At 44.8% G+C, this 19,170-nt stretch overlaps 1 protein-coding gene across 1 annotated transcript in view; it reads right to left on the bottom strand.

Annotated features, from left to right (window-relative positions):
- LOC121867020 (tyrosine-protein phosphatase Lar-like) overlaps positions 1-16,750 on the bottom strand; it is a gene marked incomplete at its 3' end in the record, with an annotated part of 225,917 nt that extends 209,167 nt beyond the window's left edge. Inside the window, 2 exon segments of the mRNA XM_042366766.1 lie at positions 15,705-15,998; positions 16,612-16,750. Of these exon segments, the coding sequence (XP_042222700.1) occupies positions 15,705-15,957 (253 nt within the window).
- Positions 16,751-19,170: the final 2,420 nt, after the last annotated feature.

Here is a 19,170-nt window from a genome sequence, read left to right as displayed (position 1 = left end):
TCATCCCCAAGTACCACCATCCCGGATCACTACCACCACCACAACCATCAACATCCCTACCACCATCACCACCACAACTACCACAACTACCACAACTACTGGAAGCTTTACTTCATTTCTGCAACAAGTCCATACCAGAAAGTGAGATGGGTGGCTGACAGAGCTACTGGGACCCGGGAAAGTGATCTCTCTCTCTCTCTCTCTCTCTCTCTAAGCGCCAGATGAAGAGTTGGTGTGTGTGTGTGTGTGTGTGTGTGTGTGTGTGTGTGTGTGTGTGTCAACAGACCAACATGGTGACGCAGATAAAAAGAATGCTTGAATAACCTTCTCTATCGACTCCAATTTGGAACTTTCTTGAGGGTGTGGGGGCAAGGGGTGGGGGTGTGGGGGCAAGGTGGGGTGGGGGAGGGGTGGTGGTGGGGAAGGGGAAGGGTGGGAGGGAAGGGGGTGGGAGAAGAGTGGAGGGAAGAGAGGAAGGGTGGAAGGGAAGAGGTGAAGGGGGAAAGGGAGGGTGGAGGGGCGAATGAAGGGGGAGAGGAACGGTGGAGGGGGTGACTGGAGGGGAGAAAGAGGGGTGAGCGAATGGAGAGGGAAAAGGAGGACGGTAAAGGGGAAAGGGAAGGTGAAGGGCGAAGGGAAGGTGAAGAGTAAAGGGCGAAGGGAAGGATAAAGGGTGAAAGAAGGGTAAAGGGAATAGGGGAAGGGTGGATAGGGGGAAAGGGTGGAGGGATAAGAGGGAAGGGGATGAAACTCCTGGATCCTGTTCTTAAGTGTTCCAGATATGTAATTAATATGAAGTTTCCCTCCTTCTGGGGACGACAAACTGTCTTGGGAAAAATTTGGGGGAGTTTAGGGAGAAAGTTTCTCTTCTCTGTCTTTTATTCTCTCTTCTCTCTCTCTCTCTCTCTGTCTCCCATTATTATTATTATTATTATTATCACTGGTTATCGTCATCACTACTGTTATTACCGTTATTACCGTTATTACCGTTATTATCGTTACATCAACTAACCATCACCGTTAATCCATTATTTATTATTAACAACTATACAGCCACTGTTGGATATATACCTAAAAATAAACTCTATACAAACTAATAAATAAACCCCCCAAAAATAATGGGTTACGCTTCGTCGTAAAACAAAAAGCCCTATAAATAAAAACCAGAGTTTAATTTATATAGTTTCATCAAGCCATAGATGTATATACAACTCAAAAGTATAATTCATTATATAAAGGTGAGGCGTGATGGTTACCTGTGTGTGTTAATTAGTAGTTCGACGGCCGCCAGTTTTAATTTGATAATGATGATGATTATAATGCTACCAATAATAATAATAATAATAATAATAATAATAATAATAATAATAATAATAATAAAAATAAATACTTGACCAAAATTCATGATTAAACAAGAAATAATAATCTTAACTTGGTTCACAGAATAATGAGTCCTGGTAAAATCTCCACACTGACCGGGGTTCGAACAGGAGGTGTCTCGTGAGTAGTGAGGTCAGTGTGCCACGGTGCCAAGACATATAAGGGTAATGAAGGGACTGAGGGTGAGGGAGAGGGTGAGGGAGAGGGTGAGGGAGAGGGTGAGGGAGAGGGAGGGGAGAGTTGATGAAGGAGAGTCAACATGTGGGTATTCATAGAAAGGGAAGGACGGAAAAGGGAGGGGAATAGGGATTGAGGAGATGGATGGAATAGAGGGTGAGGAGGGGAATAGGGGATAGGGAGGGAAGGGGGAGAGGGGGGAATAGGGATGGGGAAGGGGAATAGAGGTGAGGGGGGGAATAAGGAGAGATATAAGAGGTGAGACGATGAAAACTCTTTATAGAAGGGTTGGAAGTGAAGAAGAAGAGTAAGGATAGAGGTATGGAGGAGGGAAGGAGAGATGGTCAGGGTGAGGTGTTTGGGGAGAGGTAATGGGGAAGGGTGAGACATATTTATGAGTGGTCACGATCTCTCTCTCTCTCTCTCTCTCTCTCTCTCTCTCTCTCTCTCGTCATCCTACTTCCATTTTTTAATTCTTTTCTCTTTTCTTTTCTTTCAGTCTCCCATTATAAAGTTTTTCTTTGGTTCTCGTTTTCCATCATTACGTCATCACCATCATTACATCATCACCCTCATTACGTCATCACCCTCATTATGTCATCACCTTCATTACGTCATCACCTTCATTACGTCATCACCATCATTACGTCATCACCCTCATTACGTCATCACCCTCATTACGTCATCACCATCTTTACGTCACCTCCATTACATCATCATTATGTCATCGCTAACATTACGTAATCACCATCACGTCATTTCCTTTATTACGTCATCATCATCATCATTACGTCATTCCTGTCGATACATTTATCTGCTTACTAAGAAAATCTATAAATTCTTCCCTGTTGACCCTGAACAGTAATTCCCTGTTTACCGTTGACTGTTTAAAGTTACTCGTAGACCACAACAACAGGGACTAATTACATTCAAACAGGTAAATAATAAAATATCTTTAACAGTATACATCACCTCTACAACAGTATACACCACCTGTTATGATAAACGGTATTAGAATAACAGAAGAAAATACTCATTTAAATGGTATCACAAAAAATCCTGTTGGTAGAATCATGTCAACAAATATTACTCATGTCAACAGAAATATTACTCATGTCAACAGAAATATTACTCATGTCCAAAATATTACTCAGCAGAAATATTACTCATGTTAACAGAAATATTACTCATGTCAACAGAAATATTACTCATGTCAACAGAAATATTACTCATGTTAACAGAAATATTACTCATGTCAACAGAAATATTACTCATGTTAACAGAAATATTACTCATGTCAACAGAAATATTACTCATGCCAACAGAAATATTATTCATGCCAACAGAATCTCTCTCAACAGGTGTGTCTAGGGTGCACTCGGCCTGAACACACACTTAGGCTTCTTTCTTCTTCTTCTTCTTCTTTAATTCTCCTCTTCTTCCTCTCCTCCTCCTCTTTCTCTTTTATCATCTTCCTGTCGTTTTCCTGTTCTCTTCCTCCTCTCAATCTACGAATCCTTCTTTAATTGTCATCGGTTTTCTGCATCTCCTTTTCTTCTCTTGTCTTCCTCTTTCTTTAAGCGTCTGTTTCCTGCTCCTCCTCGTCTCCTCTTCCTCCTCTTATTTCTCCTCTCCTCTTTAACATTCCTTCTACTTCATTCCTCTCCCTCTCTCCCTGTTTAACGGCGTCTCTCTCTCTCTCTCTCTCTCTCTCTCTCTCTCTCTCTCTCTCTCCTTTCCATTTCATATTGACCTTCTCTGTTTTACTTCCCCTTTCTCATTTATCTTTTTATTCTTTACCTTTTCACCTTTCTCTTCATTTATCCTTTCTCTTTCAACCTCCCTTTCTTCTTTCACTTTTCGTTTGTTCTCTCTCGATTTCTCCCTTCTCTGTAATTTACTCTCCCTTTCACCTCTGTTTCACTCTCCCTTTCACCTCTTATTTCATTCACCTTGTCTCTTTCAGTCTTCCTTTACTGTTTATTCCAATTCTTCCTGTCTCCTTTTTGCCGCGTTATTCACCCTACACAGCACTACACCCACACCATGGTACACTACACATATAAGATACACTATATGTATACACCCTACACCCAGACCATGGTACGGCGGCAGGCGGCTCAGATACTCCCCTCACAATGCGTTTATTTTGGTGAGGTCCGCTAAGTCAGCAAATTGAGTGAAGCCTCGTGAGGAATACACAACACTGAACACCTGCCTCGGGAACCTAACCCACGTGAACCTTCCAGCTCACATACACACACGGCGTCATGACCAGTGCCACTACGTGCTTCACCAGTGCCACTACCAAGTTGGATCAGTGCCACGTCCCTGATGAGTGTCATATGCGTGGTAAGTGTCACTTGCTTGACAAATACCACGCCCCTGAGGTCAACGTGCTGATATGTGCCACGCACGGGTGTCATGAGCCGACGAATGCCAAGCACATGACAAGTGAGAGAGAGGGAGAGAGAGAGAGAGAGAGAGATAATGTGAAGTGAGGAAGAGGAGACGATGACAGTGACCGCAGGAGAGAAAGACGGCAGGAGGGACGAAGCTAATGGAAAAGACCCGAGGGAGAAATGAGAGAGAAAGAGAAAAAGAGCGAGAGAGAGAAATATATCCTGGCCATATCACATCTCATGCCCACAGGTACAGTGAAGAAGGAGGAGGAGGAGGAGAAGGAAGAGGAGGAGAAGGAAGAGGAGGAGAAGGAAGAGGAAGAGAAGGAAGAGGAGGAGGTTGGAGAAAGATGGGAGAGGAAAATATACGCGAGATCAGAGACAAGAGAATGGAAAAGACAAAGACTGCATACATAGAGTCAGTAGATATGAAACAAAAGAAAGAGGAGAAAGGGAGACGAATGAGGGAGAATATTGAGAGAAAATAAATGGAGAGAATGAGAGAGAAAGGGAGATTCGTAGAGAAGTAAGAGAGAGAGAAATAAAACATATGAAAATGGGGACAGAGGAGAGGAAAATAAAGATACGGACAAGGGAGAGTAGCGGAGGAAAGAGTAGAAGAAAAAGAGAGGAAGGGATAGGGTGAGAGGAAGAGAAAGGGAGAGGAAGAGCAAGGGAGCAAGGGAGAGAGCAAGAGGGAGGAAGGGAAAGGGAGAGAAAAAGGGGAAAAGACGGGAAAAGGGGAAAAAGAGGGAGAGGAATATGCATGGAGGGCAAGAGAGAGAATAAGGGAGAGAAAGAAAACGTGTAAAATCCTCACCAACACTGTACACGTAGCAGCCACCCATATACACAACCTTACCAATAACTTAATACAACCCGGAAACAAAAGCAAACAACCAACAAACACAGACAACCAACAAACACAGACAACCAACAAACACAGACAACCAACAAACACAGACAACCAACAAACACAGACAACCAACAAACACAGACAACCAACAAGCACAGACAACCAACAAACACACAGACAACCAACAAGCACAGACAACCAACAAACACAGACCAACCAAGCAAACACAGACAACCAACAAACACAGACAACCAACAAACACAGACAACCAACAAACACAGACAACCAACAAACACAGACAACCAACAAACACAGACAACCAACAAACACAGACAACCAACAAACACAGACAAAGCAACAAACACAGACAACCAACAAACACAGACAACCAACAAACACAGACAAAGCAACAAACACAGACAAAGCAACAAACACAGACAACCAACAAACACAGACAACCAACAAACACAGACAAAGCAACAGACAACGACCAAGACATTTTGTATCGACGAAACATTTGCATCAGATTAAGTATGAACAAAGCAATTCCCTGTATCACAAAAGACGATGCCTTAACTTAACACAAACTAGAAATATGTAAGTATATATATATATATCTCTGAGGTCTAGTGAACACGGCTGTATACACACTGGCGAAGGAACAAGACTCTTATTCTAATATCATTTGTTTAAGTGAAAGTGTTTAAGTCAAGCCTTGGTTCGTGTGTGCTGTCCGTTTATTGCCCGTGTACATTATGCGGATGTATACGTTAAGCAGATGTGCATTAAGCAGATGTGCGTTAACCGGATGTACGTTAACAGGGGATGTAAGAGGATATTCGTTAACCGGATGTATGCTAAGGTAATATACTATAAGAGAACACAGACTGTGCTGTAGGTTGAGGTACCCCTGACGCGACACTACCTCCCCCTACCTCGCACATAAAGAAACTGTTATACCTGTATGCTTCACTGTGTACTTGTATAGTTTCTGGCTCTATGTTACACTGCCACAGTCTAAACTATATTCCAAGCTTTACTAAAAAAAAAAAAAATATTATACCTATTGCATCGTTCTGACGTTACTGATTAAATTTTCTTTGTTCTGAAACGACATAGAGGGTTGGTAGGAAGAGGGGGAACTGACATTACTTCTCACGCCAACAACACATCATCACAACCAACGATGTTTTATAGTTGTCAATATTCAGCAAAAAGTGTTAGTCTTTCTTCCTCCCCCTTTCCCTCCCCTCCTGCTCCCCCCCCTCACCAACCCTTGTGTGAGGCCAAACCAAGCCCGTCCCCACGCAACATGTGTGTGTGTACCCCATTTGGTATGCATGGCTTCTTTAATTCCCGTGAAGCTAGTGTCCTCACGAGACCAGGTCGGAGGGGGGAGTGGTAGGGGTGGAGAGGGGGCGTGGGGAGGGGAGGTCTCGCGTTCTGTCCAGCTGCTTCGTTTCCTGGGCTGTTCGTGTCCTCGTGAGGCTGGCGGGATGGGTGGGGGGGGGGGCGGGGCAAGAGGGGGAGGACGGGAGAGGAAGAGGAAGAGCTCTCCCTCCCGTGTCATCCAGCCGGCATGACTTCTTTAATTCCCAGGAACAAGACGGTCCTCTCACCAGACTTCACCTTTGTCAAACTTGAACGGGTACAATTGACACACACACACACACACCTTAGGGTTAAGACGTACCCTGGCGCTGCTCTGGCAGCAGCCAGGTCAACTGTTACGTTGGCCCATACCAACTACCTCCCCTGAACCCCTCCTCCCCACCGGAATATGAACAAGTTCTCGCCAGAAGTTACAATTTCATTTAGGAAAGGAATAGAGCCAGTGTTGAACGGTGATGAACAGTCGTGAACAGTGCTTAAACCAGTGAAAACAACGCAATAGTAACAGCTGAGAGTCGTACCCAAGTTAGCCTTCACACAGTGAGGTCCCAGGTACCCAGTGATAACGGCCCGTGAGACCCAACAACAACCAGCGATGTGTTAATCAGTCCACGATAGGGAGGCCTGGGACCACACCTGACTGTGCACTACTTGAGTGAGTGAGGTCCTGTGACACCAGACCACATGGTGTCCCCATGATGCTGTGACACCAGGTAGTGAATTAGTTGCTACAACACCACGTGAGGCCCCTCATAACACCACCTGTGAGGGAGTTACTACACCACGTGAGGTCCCTCATAACACCACCTGTGAGGGAGTTACTACACCACGTGAGGTCCCTCATAACACCATCTGTGAGGGAGTTACTACACCACGTAAGGTCCCTCATAACACCATCTGTGAGGGAGTTACTACACCACGTAAGGTCCCTCATAACACCATCTGTGAGGAGTTACTACACTACGTAAGGTCCCTCATAACACCATCTGTGAGGGAGTTACTACACCACGTCAGGTCACTCATAACACCATCTGTGAGGGAGTTACTACACCACGTAAGGTCCTTCATAACACCATCTGTGAGGGAGTTACTACACCACGTGTTTGCTGTGCAACACCTCAGCGCACAAGATCTACGTGACCTAAACTGTAAACAGTAATCTATATGTTCACTGTATGTTCCTTTACCTTTCTCTAATGAAGGCTTTTGTTAAACCACCAATGTATGTAATAAGTCATTTATGTCCAATGTATATTTTCAGCCTTCGGGCTGCAGAACCTTTTCAATAAACCGTTAATTATTATTATTATTATTATTATTATTATTATTATTATTATTATTATTATTATTAGTAGTAGTAGTAGTAGTAGTAGTAGCAGTAGTATTATTATTATTACTATTACTACACACACACACCTCCCCTACCTAGTCTTCCTCCCTAAATGCCACACAACGTAAACACCTAGAAAAAGTGCAAAAGAGGACATGCAAGATTATTCTCTCCCTTTCCTACTCCACACATCAAGAAGCGCTCAACACACTGAACCTCTCGGCTCTCACTGACCATCACCACGACCTCATCTGCAAATTTGGTGAGAAGCTTCTGCATCATCCTCGACACCGGCTCCTACTACCACCTGAGATCCCTAGCCCGAGAATTGCTGTTCGACACCACAACCGCATCCAGCCCATAAGAGCACGAACTGATCGCTATAAGAACAGCCCAGTCCCAACCATTGTAAAAATTATCAATAACTTGTAATCAACCAGTGTATTCACTCCCAGTCAATCTTACTTTTGCACTGTCACTATGTTGAAATGCCCTGTAGTTTGAACTTCTCCCCACCTAGTTATTATATATCATATTTGTATCACTTTTGTTACTGTATATTATTTGTAAATCAAGAGACCCATTCCCCAATTATGTAACTGTATATTTTCAGCCTTCCAGCTGCCATGGTCTTTCAATAAACCGTTAATTATTATTATTAGTAGTAGTAGTAGTAATAGTAGCGCGCACGCACGCACGCACGCACACACACACACGCACGCACGCACGCACGCACGCACGCACACACACGCACGCACACACTAAAAAGGGGACGGGTGTGATCAATAACGCCCATAAACCAAGACAGGTCCTTCCCCGGGTCTCTCCACCACTGACTTACTGACCATTGAATACCGCGTCCCAGGTTCATCCGGGTCACAATCCCTCTATCATCCTAGACAATATGGGTCACAATCCCTGTATCATCCTAGACAGTATGGGTCACAATCCCTCTATCATCCTAGACAATATGGGTCACAATCCCTCTATCATCCTAGACAATATGGGTCACAATCCCTGTATCATCCTAGACAATATGGGTCACAATCCCTCTATCATCCTAGACAATATGGGTCACAATCCCTCTATCATCCTAGACAATATGGGTCACAATCCCTCTATCATCCTAGACAATATGGGTCACAATCCCTCTATCATCCTAGACAATATGGGTCACAATCCCTCTATCATCCTAGACAATATGGATCACAATCCCTGTATCATACTAGACCCCTCTTAAGGACAGCTTTATATTCAGACCCCAACACCAGCCAGAACTTGAAGGCCGAAAGAACGCGATATGATAGAACTTAACCTATTGAAACTTCCTCTCCTCCTCCTACTACTGAACTGAACTTAATGCAGGGGGAACTTAATGCAGGGGAAACTTTATGCAGGGGGAACTTTAGGTAGGGGGAACTTTAGGTAGGGGGAACTTTAGGTACGGAGCTTTAGGTAGTGGGAGTTTTAGGTGGGGAACTTAATGTAGGGAACTTTAGGTGAACTTAATGCAGGAGGAACCTTAGATAGTGGGAGCTTTAGATAGGGTAACTTAATGCAGGGGGAACTTTAGGTAGGGAATTTAATGTATGGGGAACTTTAGGTAAGGGGAACTTAATGCAGGGGGAACCTTAGATAGTGGGAGCTTTAGGTAGGGGTAACTTAATGCAGGGGGAACTTTAGGTAGTGGGGGCTTTAGGTGTGGGAACTTAGGGGGACTTTAGGTATGGGGAATTTTAAGGTTATGGTATATACATAAATTAACTGGCAAATCATCCTCAATATGCGGTATATAAAGCGACTGGCGAATCATTGCCAATCTGCAAACTTAAGTGATTGGTTTTGTAATAAGAGAGCTCCGGTTACCGCCTCGGAGAAGTTAATATTAGGTAATACAACTTGAAGGAGGAGATCGGGCTTCTTGGAGGGTGACCCCGTCTCTGATGACTTGTCTTCCTGGAGGGGAGGGGGGGGAAGAGAATAGGAAGAGGGGAAGAGGAGGGGAAGAGAAGAGGAGGAGGGGAAGAGAATAGGAAGAGACGAAGAGGAGGGGAAGAGAAGAGGAGGAGGGGAAGAGAAGAGGAGAGGAAGATGGGATGGGAAGAAGGGGGAAAATGAGGTAGAAAGAGGATGAAGGGGGAAGGAGGGTAATGAAGTGAGAAAGGGAAGAAATATGAAAGAGAGGGAAGAAATGGGGAGAACAGGAAAGAATGAAGGGAGAAGGGAAGGGTAGGGGAGATGGGGAGGGGAGGGGAGATGGGGTGGGGATGAAGGATGAAAGGGTGGGGAAAAAGCTGAGAACGAAGGGGGATGGTGAAAAGACGGGAGGGGGAGGAAGGGAAGATGAGGGAGAAAGGAATGCAAATAGTGGAAAGGAGGGGAAAGGAATAAGAGAAAAGAGGGAAAAAGAAAAGGAAAGACAAGATGAAAGGTCAGAAGAAGTAAAGGAATGAATGAAAGGGAAGCAATACGTGCAAGGAAAGGATAAGAGGAGAAGGAAGAGGAGGAGGAGGAAAGGAACTGAAATAAAAGGGGTAAACTATGGGGTAAGGAATAAGGAGAATAAAACAAAGAGACTGAATTACAGGAGAGAAAAAGGAGAGAAGGCAACAAGTAGTCGGAAGGGAAGAAGTGTCAGGGACAGATAAGAGGCGTAGCTGGAAGGGAAAGGTTGGTAGCGGGAGAGGGAAGCATGAGAGAAATAAAAAAAGGAAGAGGAGGAGAAGTGAGAGAGGGAAGGAAGTGAGAGAGGAGAGTAAGTAGGGGAGAGAAAGAGAGAGAGGAGAAGGAAATGGAAAAGTGAGGGGGGAAGAGAAGAAGTGGGGGAGGAAAGAAGGGGGAGAAATTAGAGGAAGAGGAGAAGTGGAGGAGAGGAGGAAGACAAGTAAGAGGAAGTGAGAAGTGGAAGGGGAGAGGAGGTGGGGGAAGAAGAGGAGGAGGGGGTAAGAGGCGCGCCGTAATTGGCTCCAGCCTTAATCACTCTTTGCTTAAAGCATTAAGTGATAATTACCCTCCCAGTGTAACAAACAATTAAACCCTCGCCTCCCAGTGGCTTCTGTAGAACCCTAGGAGACCTGGAGAACCCTTGGAGACCTGGAGAACCCTTGGAGACCTGGAGAACCTTAGGAGACCTGGAGAACCCTAGGAGACCTGGAGAACCCTTGGAGACCTGGAGAACCCTAGGAGACCTGGAGAACCTTAGGAGACTTGGAGAACCCTAGGGGACCTGGAGAACACTAGGAGAGAAGCAGATAGTCTGGGGAGAAGCTGACAGTCTGGGGAGAAAGTGACGGTCTGGGGAGAAGCTGATAGTCTGAGATTCTGACAGTACGGAAAGTAACTGGCAGCCTCGAAAGTAAAACTGACAAAATGAACAAAAAAGAACACTGCTGACGGCGCTGACAGCCTAGTACCTTGAGACCCAACTCAGAGTAAGGGACAAGTGACATCTCCAGCCCTGAGACCCCACACCTCCCAGCATTTAAAGCAGGTCAGTCCATGAAGGCTTTCCTCTCCCTTCTTCTTCCTCCTCTTTCTTATCTTCCTATTCCTCCTCCTCCTCCCCCTTCTTTACCTCCTCTTTCTTATCTTCTTCCTCTTCCTCCTCCTCCTCTTCTACCTTTCTTTCCCCTCTATCTGGCTGTGTGAAAGCCCCCGAGACCTGAAAATCCAGGACCCTGACACTCCAAGGTACTGACACTTCAAGACGCTGACACTTCAAAGCCCTGACACTTCAAAGCCCTGACACCCCAAGGTGCTGCCACTCCAAGACCCTGACACTCCAAAGCCCTGACACTGAAAGACGCTAACACTTCAAGACCCTGACACCCCAAGGTGATGACACTTGAAGACCCTGGCACTCCAAGACCCTGACACTCCAAGACCCTGACATAAGAATGGAGGAAACTACAGCGGGCCTATTGACCCATACTAGGCAGCCCCGTTTACACCCAACTCCTATCGTCCAACCTATGTTTGAAGCTATCCAGCGTGTTCTTGATGATGTTTGGTAACTTGTTCCTCTCATCCACTTCTCTATGTCCAAAAGTGTTTACCTATCTCGCGCCTAAATCTAAATTTGTCTGATTTAAACCCAATGCTACGAGTTCGCCCCTCACTCTACGTCTCTATAGGGAGTGCAAATTTAGATGCTTTAACCTGTCTCTGTACTCAAGGTTCCTAATGCCCGGGATAAGTCTTGTCATTCTCCTCTGAATGCTTTGTAGGGATTCTATATCCATTCTGTAGTACGGAGACCAGAACTGGACTGCGTAATCCAAGTGAGGTCTCACAAGCGCAGGATAAAGTTTTAGGATAACCTCGCTATTCTTGTAACTAGCCCAAGTACTTTGTTAGCCTTGTTTCGAGTAAATACGCATTGTTGTCTTGGTTTAAGATTCCTACTTATCATTACTCCTAAATCTGTCTCACAGACGGATTTCTCTATAAATCAACGAAATTCATCTGATATCTGGTTCCTCTTTATACCTGTACATCTCCTTGACTAAGTACTTTGCATTTTCCACATTAAATTTCATTTGCCGATTTTCAAAACATGCGAAAAATTTGTTTAGATCATCCTGAAGTTTTGCGGAGTCCTCGTCAGATTTAATTACACGCCCTATTTTAGTGTCATCAGCAAATTTATTTATGTTGCTGTCTACGCCGATATCTATGTCGTTTATGTATATAATAAATAATAATGGTCCAAGTATTGAGCCTTGGGGTAGTCCACTTGTGACGTTACCCCAATCGGATTTAGTGCCGTTAATGCTTACTCGCTGTTTTCTGTCCTGTAACCACGCCCTAATCCAGTTTATAATATCTCCTTCAATGCCACGAGCCTCCACTTTACGTATTAGTCTTTCGTGGAGGATTCTGTCGAAGGCTTTGCTAAAGTCGAGGTAAACCACATCATAATCGTGCCCCTCGTCCACTGATTCTAAAACAGTTGAAAAGATTGTTAGTAGATTTGTTAGACAAGAACGCCCGCTTGTGAAGCCATGTTGGGAATCATTGATCAGCTTGTTCTTCTCGAGAAGATTTCGTATTGAGTTTGAACTATTGCTTCCAGTAATTTGCCTACAATTGATGTTAAACTGATTGGACAGTAGTTAGACGATAGTGATCTAACTCCCTTCTTGAAAACTGGTATCACATTCGCTATCCCCCAGAACTCTGGCACTACACCCGTTTGTAATGACATATTGAACAAGTTTGCTAAGGTCACATAAGTTGTTCCTTACATTCTTTTAATACTCTGGCAAATATCTCATCAGGACCTGGCGACTTATTAGGCTTTAGTTTATCTATTTATTTACTAACATCGTTACTAGTCACTACTATCTCACCTAGTCTATTTTCCTCACTATCTCTGTATATAGTCGGTGCCTCGGGTATCGTGTTTAAAATTTCCCGTTGTGAAAACCGATGAAAAATATGTGTTCAGAATGTTGCTCATTTCTCCCTTGTTATCAGTTAGCTCACCATAACCATCACAGGCACCACCACCACAACACCCTCCTAACACTGTACCGCTCACCACTCTAAACCTCTTCCCCTGGCAACTTAACTGAGCTACGAGGGAGCACACAACACACTCTTTTCCAATTGTCTGGTGGATTTTGGTGCAGGAAAGGATAAGACGCCTCCAGTGTGACCTTCAAGTGTGTCGTCCATTAAGAGTGGGAAAAAAAGGCAAAAAATATAAAATAAAAGGGAAAAGGGAAAAAAGTAAGTGTGAATGGCTCCCTTTCTTAAATATCTGCCGAGGATGTCTTTATTTTAATTGGTATTCAAGAGGTTATTTCCCACCCCACTTACATCATCCACCCCCACTCGCATCATCCACCCCCACTCACTCACTTCATCCACCCCCAGTCACTCACTTCATCCACCCCAGTCACTCACTTCATCCACCCCCACTCACACGCATCATCCACCCCCACTCACTGACATCATCCACCCCCCCACTCACTTCATCCACCCCAGTCCACCCCACACTTCATCCACCCCCCCACACGCTTCATCCACCCCTCCACCACCTGCTTCATCCACCCCCACTCACTCGCTTCATCCACCCCACCACTCGCTTCATCCACCCCACTCACTCGCTTCCATCCAGCCCACTCACCATTTCATCCAGCTCACTCACTCAGATCATCCACCCCACTCACCACTTCATCCACCCCACCACTTCACATCATCCACCCCACTCACCACATCATCCACCCCACTCACTTCATCAAACACCCCACTCTTCCGCCTTCTCTAGATATTTCAACAGACCAATCCCACTCACCTCACCCACCCACCTCACCCAACCCCACTCACCTCAACCACCCCACCACCACCCAACCCCACTCACCTCACCCAACCCCACTCACCTCACCCAACCCCACACTCACCCAACCCCCTCACCTCACCCAACCCCACTCACCTCACCCAACCCCACCACTCACCCACCCCACTCACTCACCCAACCCCACTCACTCACCTAACCCCATTCTCACCCACCCACCACCTCACCCAACCCCACACTCTCAACCACCCTCTTCACTGCTACCTTCTAAAAGTTCCTTCCATGAGAAAAACAAAATTTTTGACTTGAACTCTTTTTCTCCTCAAGAACCTGGTGAGTGTGTCTGCTCGGACCCTGGGGAACAGGAAAATGTACAATCCTGTTACTGAACCGCCACTAACTCACCTGGGGTCCTTTTTAAGGGGCGGGGCGGGGGGTCCTGTCTGGGGGATGGGAAGTGGGGGAGGTACTAGCTGAGAATGGGGTGGGGGTAGGTACTGTCTGGGAATGGGGATGGTGGGATGGGGGTAGGTACTGTCTGGGGATGGGAAGGGTGGGATGGGGGGTAGGTACTGTCTGGGGATGGGGACGGTGGGATGGGGGTAGGTACTGTCTGGGGATGGGGACGGTGGGATGGTTAGGTCCTGCCTTGGTAGGGGAAGGGGGGAAAACATGTTTGGGGGATGGAAAGGGTGGTGGAGAGGTCTTGCCTGGGGGATGGTAATGAACGAAGAGAAAAAATGGAACGGAGATAAAATAAAGAAAGGAAAAAGAAGAGAACAAGGAGAGAAAAAATAAAAATAAGGTAAAAACAAATAAAAGAGAAAAGGGAGAAAAAATAATGAAAAAAAAAATAGACAAACTAAAGAAGTGTAAAACAAATGGATAAAAATGGATATACAAAGCAAGATGATGAAATTTGAAATAAAAAAATAAGAATACGAAACTAAGAAACACAAATATAAAAATAATACAGGAAACAAGACATCCCGTGAAAGACAAAAATACGAATAAATTTAGAGGAAAAGGAAAAAAAGAATGAAATAAGAAAAAAATTAACGGACAAAATGAAGAAGAAAAAATAATCTAAACAAAATACAAAACTAAACATAAAATCCCTACAGTTTGTCTTGCAGAGTACAGCCACAGTACAGAGACATATCGACAGATGGCGCCAGTGAGTTAATGGTATCAAAGGAAAGAGCAACTGTGAGCTGATGTGATTCTGGAGGATATTAACGAAGGAGACTCGGCTGTATCCATCTTCGAGTCGTAGCTGAAGTGATTCAGCCAGTTTTACATCTCCCACTTAAGGTGTATCTAACGTAAGAATCATTGAGAATCCATGCTTGAGTCGTAGCTTAAGTGACACTCAAATACGTTCTAACAACTCCCACTTAAGGCGTATTTAACCTAAGATATTTTGAGAATCCATCCTTGAATCGTAGCTGAAGTGCGTTAGTTAGATACTTTCTTAATATAGTTAGTTAAGGAGACGTTTTAAGTTAAGAACCCGAGAATCCGCAGCGAGGTGACCACAGGTGACCAAAAAGGAACCCCAAGTGTATAAACAGAACTTCTCATAAATGAACCCCAGGTGTAAATCACGAGTGAAAAATTAACCCCTGATGTAAATCAAGTCATAAATGAACCTCAATTGGTAATCACAAATACAAATGTACCCCAGGTGTAAATTACAAGTCATAAATGAACCCCAGGTGTAAATTACAGGGCAAATAAACCCCAGGTGTAAATTACAAGACATAAATGAATACCAGGTGTAAATTACAAGTCATAAATGAACCTCGAGTATAAAAATCACAATCCCATAAGAGTGAGTAAACAAGACCAGGTATATATACTCACGATCATCACTGAGAACCTCAAGGGTGGCGGAGGCTCTGATGGTGTCACCGGCAGCGTTCTCCACCACACACTCGAACTCGTCCTTATTCCGCTGGTACTTGACGGGCTCAATCCTCAAGATGGAGCCACCGGGTACCTGGAGGACGATGAAACGCGAGCTGCCGGTGATCTTGCGGTTGTTCTTACGCCACTGGATCTTGGGCTCTGGGTTCCCCGTGGCGCGACAGGTGAAGGACGCCACGCGGTCACTCATTACGCGTTGGTCCCTCGGCCGCTCCTCGAAACGTGGCGGGTCTGTGTGGGGAAGAGACAAAATACAAGGTTAGGTGAGTTCTGTCTGTTTGGGGAGATAATCAACAGGTAGGTGTCTGTCTGTTTCATAAAGAACCTGAACAAGAGAGAACACATGGTAGCCATCGGTCGATATATCACACCATCTTCGCTCAGCTCGATGAACAAAATTTCTGTCGGTCACTGTAAATAACCGTATGACCACAGTAAACGGTTGTAAATCACTATAAAAACAATATAAATCTCTGCAAATCAATAAGAGTCACAGTATAACAATGTAAATTACAACCTGACAATGTAAATCGAAAGAGAACAATGAAAATAAATATAAAATATTGTACAATAATTAAATCACCGAAAAAGAATGTAAATCCACTTCAAATATTATAAATCACTGTATCAACAAGAAAAACTGTAAATCGTAATAAAATAATGCAAATTCCACTAAAATAATGTAAATCCCAGTAAAATAATGAAAATTACTGTCACTCAATATACATCAATATCAATAAATGCAAAATATCCCCATGATACAAAGACCTTCACTGTCCATCCCCACAAGGCTAATAATGATCACAAGACCTTATGTGTCCGCGGGGAGACCTGTCATACTTACGAGTGTTGAACTCAATGTACGGGAAGACCTCTTCTGGGGGGAGGCCTCCTGGAGCGTCGTCTTCCCCTCCTCCCGGATCTCCCTCAGCAGTACTGTTGACGGAACTCGAGTCCGACGTACTGGGAGCTGCACCAGCAGGAGGAAGATAACGAGGACGGGGTGTTGTAGCGTCACCCCACAAGGCAAGGATCCCACACTGTTTTCCTTCCTTCCTTTCCTAACCCTCCCTTCTGAATTTCTATACTATCATCTGGTTTTTTTCACATTATTATCAGGAATTATCACCATTTCTTTCATTTATTTTGTCAACAACGGTATGGTGATGCGAGGGATATGTTGGTACACTGTGGTTAATGTTCACTATTATATTATGTATTCCCCCATTCATTCTTTCCCTTGACTACCACTCACACAGACGCGGTAACAATTATTTTACTCTCAAACACCTTAGTATTATCCGTAAATTCCGTGCCATAACCACACCATAATAATTTCACTCCTGTAATAATAATAATAATAATAATAATAATAATAATAATAATAATAATAATAATACTAAGAGCCACCATACATGCATATATCATAATCATAACAATGGCACCATAACAACGCCATCATATCAACAACGCCTTCACTATAAACAAAGCCATTACCATAAGAGAGCCAATCATCCACTCCTATTAATGGTGTTGTTTTTCTCTGGCTATTTTGCTATTTTTGTCACTTCCTATTCTGTTTTATTACTAATTGTCTATTTTCGCCTATTAAGTGACTTTGCTGTGTGATTATTATCTATTTATATTATTTTCCAATCTCCTTCTTCTCTCTCCTCTTTTCTTTCCCCTTGTTATACTCCCCTTTCATCCCCCTCCCTCCTCTGAGTCCTACATGTTCCTCCTTCCATCTATCTTTCTCCCACCACCCTCACAATCCCCCTATCCTTCCCCTCCCCTACCCATCTACCTCCCCACCCCCTACCCATCTTCCTTCCCCCTCCCTTTCTATCTACCCATCTCCTCCCATCTACCTCTCTCTCCCCTCATCAATTCTCATCTACGCCCCATCCCTCCCCCTCTTCCCCAATTCTCTCCAAACTACCCTCTTCCTCCTCTCCAAAACTACTCTTCCTCCCTCTCCAACCATTTCTTCCCAATTCTCTCCAAACTACCTTTCTTCCTCCCTTCTCTAAACTACCTCTTCCTCCTCCAAACTACCACTCCCCCACAGTCACTACCCAGAAGGCTGCCTCATAACAATTTCTTTTTGTTTATTCAATTGAGGGCGAAACGTGGCAAGTTTTTCACCTCTCTTCTTGATACTATTATCCCTTTCCCCATTAACCTCTGATTTACCTCAAGCCACAGGTGGGGAGGCCAGCGTATGATCCTGTATGATCCTGGACGCTATTGTATGATTCTGGAAGCCGCTATATGATTCTGGAGGCCTAGTGTATGATTCTGGAAGCTGTGTATGATTATTGATTACCGAAGCCCGTTGTATGATTCCGGAGGCTATTATAAGGACCTGGAGGCCGAAGTATGATTCAGAAGGCCACTGGATACCGCCGCTGCAAGACCCTGGAGGTCGTCGTATGATTCAAGAGGCCATTACAAGACCCTGGAGTCCGTTTATAAGATCCTGGAGTCCGCTGCATGACCCTGGAGGCCGATGCATGACCCTGGAGTCCGCTGCATGACCCTGGAGTCCGCTGCATGACCCTGGAGGCCGATGCATGACCCTGGAGGCCGATGCATGACCTTGGGGGCCTCTATATGACCCTGGAGGCCACTGCATGACCATGGAGGCCGCTACATGACCTTGGAGGCCGTTGCATGATTCTCAGACACTTCGCCAGGAATAACCCTTAGGTCGATCACGAGGACTGAATTAACCCACCAGATAACTAAGGTGAAACTCAAGGTAACTCTCGGTAATTATCAGGTAAACCTTCACAGATAACTGAGGTAAACGTAAGGTAAACTCAAGGTAATTATCAGTAAACTCACAACAGAACTAAGACTAAGAGTCAAGGTAAACTTTGAAAATCATGGCGGGCAGGTGAAAGTCTACCGGGGGTAAACTCTTATTAAATTACTCGTAAACTTTGGGGTAAACTTCAAGGTGTATCCACTCACTCACACGCACGCACGCACGCACGCACGCACGCACGCACGCACGCACAATTCTTCCCTCAACCAACAGAAAGCCATCCATCCCACATATATCTTTCCCTTAACATCTTTCCCTTAACACTTTAACCCATCCAACGCAGCAGGAGGAAGAGAAGGGGGAGGAAGAGGGAGAAGAGGAGGATGGGAGGAAAATGAGGAGGAGGGGAGGAGTAGGGGAGGAAGAAGAAGAGGAGGAGGAGGAGGAGGAGGGGGAAGAGGAGGTAATTACCACAGCCACAATCACCAATCGTACCCAACCTGACACATTAAAGCCTCCCAAAACATAATACTTTCATCTGACCCAACACTGGAGGAGGAGGAGGAGGAAGATGTAATGGAGGAGGAGGGGAAGGAGGATGAGGAAGAGAAGAAGTAACACAGGAAGAGG

This window comes from Homarus americanus, unplaced genomic scaffold (genome assembly GCF_018991925.1).
Source record: "Homarus americanus isolate GMGI-L3 unplaced genomic scaffold, GMGI_Hamer_2.0 scaffold56586, whole genome shotgun sequence".
Classification (NCBI taxonomy): Eukaryota; Metazoa; Arthropoda; class Malacostraca; order Decapoda; family Nephropidae; genus Homarus; species Homarus americanus.
This window is presented reverse-complemented; position numbering and strand designations above follow the sequence as displayed.